This window comes from Dendrobium catenatum, unplaced genomic scaffold (assembly GCF_001605985.2).
Source record: "Dendrobium catenatum unplaced genomic scaffold, ASM160598v2 fragScaff_scaffold_123, whole genome shotgun sequence".
Lineage (NCBI taxonomy): Eukaryota > Viridiplantae > Streptophyta > Magnoliopsida > Asparagales > Orchidaceae > Dendrobium > Dendrobium catenatum.
This window is the reverse complement of record NW_021318585.1, coordinates 1,394,453-1,398,162: the sequence shown is the minus strand read 5'-3', so window position 1 is coordinate 1,398,162 and position 3,710 is coordinate 1,394,453. Positions and strand designations below refer to the sequence as shown.

The following is a 3,710-nucleotide window of genomic DNA, read 5'->3' as shown; positions in this document are numbered from 1 at the left end:
CTTAGCAAGATCCCCTAATGATCTTCTCCTTCACATGCCACTGATCATTTCCAAAGCAAACACTTTTCCTTGTTTCCTCTTCTTCTTTACACACCACTGATCTCATCAATCTGTGCCCCTGGCAGCTCCCATCCGCATTCCTAGCTCGGCACCCATCTATCGATGCAAGCTCAACATATGTGAAGATATATTAGTTTGCTAATACAAAAAAATTTATAATTCTTGCAGTCTTTTTTCAAGAGAAATTGAAGCTCAATATACTACCATAAAGGATTAACGTATGAGAGAACAAAAGATCGGTCTGAATATCTGAATATTAAAACCACAGTCCCAAAAAAAACAAATTATGTTAAGATGTATCCAAGAAAATTTAAAGAAAAAAAAAGAGCAAATTAAAAGGGCTAACAGTACATAGATTTCTGGTTATTCTTGTGCCTAGTATTCTCAAGGCATTTTTCAAGTTGCTCTGCGCATGAAAAGAATGAAGAGAGAAAAATATTGCAATAATAGAAGAAAGGATCTCAAATCTCGATGCAATAATTAGGTTTATTAATAGTATTCTTCCCCATCCAACTCCCCTACCACAACTTCACTCCAGAAATTATTCTCTTGGATCAGAAGCACCTACTGGTATTGCTCTCTCTCCCTTTCATTCAGATTTCATTCAGATTTAGGGTTTAGCAGTCTATTTTGTTAGTTTTTTTGTAGAACAAATCCCAATCCTGACTAGGTTTTCAAGTTATTTTAGTCTTTTGATCAAATTTGATTTCTTACAGGTAAGGATGGAAATGAAAATGGCATCATCCATCGTCATTCTTATTGTTTCACTTGTGTTTGCTGAAGCAAGTTACAGCAAAAAACCTCAGCTCAATCCAGAAGGTAACCACACTATGAATCATATTTTAATCTACATTCCTGAAATTTTGTATTCTATGGTGTCAAAAGCTGATAAATTCTAGAGAAGAAGAAATACGGCTCTCTTCAAATTAGAAATGATTTCGAGATATATAGTAATTCATTTAAAAAAAATACATTACAAGCTAATATAGGGTAAAATCAAGGCAAGAGTTTTTAAGTATCTTGTACCTTCCATTATACCGTTGGCAGGAGACTCCGTATGTAATTCATGTTTGGAAGCTTCAAGGAAAGCCAAAGGAGCCCTGAGGGACATGGAACTTTTCAAAGAATTTGATATGCTTTCCTACGAAGTATGTCATGTACTGCCAGAAAATTATGAAATTCAGGTGAGCGTTTGAATTCAAGTGATCCAATGGTAATAAATTCTTCCTCTCCATCTTCTTCACCCCTTTCTCATAATAATAAAACATGTTTGTCATGGCAGTGTTTAGAGAAAACAAAGAAGCAAATTCACCATACCACGTTATCATTGCAAGAACTCTTTCATGAGAAAAACCTTTGCAACAACAGAGGACTATGCACAGACCAGTTGATTATGCAAGAAGAAATCAAAATTACAGGAGAGAACAAAAAGCCTTTAAAGGTAAGAGAATAAGTGAAAGCTACTTAATTGTGCGGATAACCTTTCATCTGCATGACTTCTGATTTTTTTCAAAGATCATGCATAGTCCTTGGCTTTGAATTACATTCCACACTGGTGGTAGTAGCATCATGCAAAATAAATGTTACTCAGTTTAGATACACACAACTTAAGCACATCTAATTCATTCCATCTAAAACTGAAAGTCAAGCATAACTAGTGGCGGATCTACCTAAAGCCTAGGGGGGGCTGCCCCTTGACCTCTACAATCTGACCGGTCAGGTTGAATCCCGCCAGGAGGCATTGCCTCCTTGGACCCTGGTTATGCTTAGTTCCGCCCCTAAGCATAGCTGTTTTGCATAAATCAAAGGTAAAATCAGACAACAGGCAAAACTTGTTGAAGCATAAATTAATTTCCATGATAAACAACGATTTAAAAAAAAAAGTTACATGTTACCTGCTAGCGCCACAAACATATTGGACCCATGCGCGCAACAAAAACTAATTTATGGAAAGTGAACTTACTGAAGCAAAAACTGAAAACCATAACCAAACAATTAGCAGCGAAAAGAAGCCCTTGGTAACCACCAAGAAATGAAATTCACTAATGATAAACTCCAAAGAATCAGAGTTGTTTATTTAACAGCATCGTAATTCTTTTCAATTGCATTCAGTAATTGCTTCACCTTTTCCCAACTAGCCAGTTCAAAGGACTTTCCAATTCCCTTTCAGCTTCCCAAAAAATAAGATATTAAAATCTATTAATTGCAAATTGATTATGATATTATGATAATTCTAAGTCCTTTTTTGGCTCATACAAGACTATAAACACTTAAGACAATGCAGAATATTTTAAAGAGAATATTAAGCCAGCATGGCCTATTTATATAACCCTTCATACGTATCTAGCTTTAACAAATTAATTTTAAAATCTTCCAGTTGCAAGATGAAAGAGGTTGTATAGCATGCCGAAGGGCTGTCAGGGAACTACTAATGAAGATGAATCAACCTAAGATGAAGGTAAGTTATACTTTCTTGATAATTTCTTTCTATATATGATTAACTTATCGTCCAAAGTAAAGAGAAAGACATTTGCTTCATTTATTACGTTGGCTTCTCTTCTTCAGACAAAGATCATAGAGGCACTTATAGATTACTGTGAAGAAGCAGAGGATAACGAGGAGCAAGTAAGTTCACATCATCTTAAAAATCAGATTGTAAATCATTAGATAATGATACAGATTTTGAATTCCATTTTATTCTTCTGCAGTGCAAGCGAACAGTGAAGAAGTATATTCCTACAGTCTTGACTAAGCTGGAGAAGTTGAAACCCACTGATATGTGCCTTATGATGGGAATGTGTGATGAAGTCATAGCCTTCACTAACATATTAGATTAAGTATGTTCTAAGTTTTTCTTCCAACGTTCTGTAATAAATGGAGGTAGAGAGGCTATGAGCAATGGAAGTTCAGAATAAAAAGAGTCGCATCTTCAGTGAAGAAACAAGATTTGTCAACCATACTAATTAACGAGAAAATCTTCTAAGTATAATTGTTTTTCCTAGTTCAACTGACATAAAAGTAAAAGTTTGGACTGACCTACCACTTGTACGGTCATGTTGAGTGCAACGGGGAAACAAAGACATTATTTTGTTGTTATAACTGCTGGCAGCCATTCCAATCTATTTGGTTCTAACTTTTGTGGATTCTCTCACACAGTTCTAATCTTATAGATGAGATCGCTAATGCTTATTTAAGCAATTTTCACCACACACTTCATAAACAATTCATATCAACCGTGCTTTTAACAGATTACCAGGAGAATCTTGCTAGATGATTTGCAGGTATGGTTCCCGATGATGATTATGATGAACAAGAAGCAACATAAAATTATTTAACATTGTTTGCTTAGAATCACTTAAATAATGATGCGTGAAACTTATAGTGTAACATGAATACCAGTAAAATTGATAAAGTTCTACACATCTGAATAACGGTTCAAAAGCAGAAAATAAGAGAAAAAAAAAAAAATTAGTTCTCAGTTCAAAAGCTCTATGCATTTAAAGTTTTGATTGCGTCTTGATTTGTTAGAGATTAAGGCTTCATTTGGGGCAGCTTTCATGAATCAGTTTTATAGTACAAAAATTTTTTAATTTGAAATTTTTGTACTAAAAAGCTGCTTCATAAAACAGTAAGAAAATTGTCCCAAATGA

General features: G+C 34.6%; 1 protein-coding gene across 1 annotated transcript; it reads left to right on the top strand.

Moving 5' to 3' along the window:
* The first annotated feature begins 481 nt into the window (after positions 1 to 481).
* LOC110098445 lies at positions 482 to 3,470 on the top strand. The gene is made up of 7 exons (XM_020825286.2): positions 482 to 630; positions 777 to 879; positions 1,108 to 1,244; positions 1,343 to 1,501; positions 2,438 to 2,518; positions 2,626 to 2,685; positions 2,769 to 3,470. Exons 2-7 carry the CDS (start codon positions 783 to 785, stop codon positions 2,895 to 2,897), a joined length of 663 nt encoding a protein of 220 aa, XP_020680945.1. The 5' UTR covers positions 482 to 630; positions 777 to 782; the 3' UTR covers positions 2,898 to 3,470.
* Positions 3,471 to 3,710: the final 240 nt, after the last annotated feature.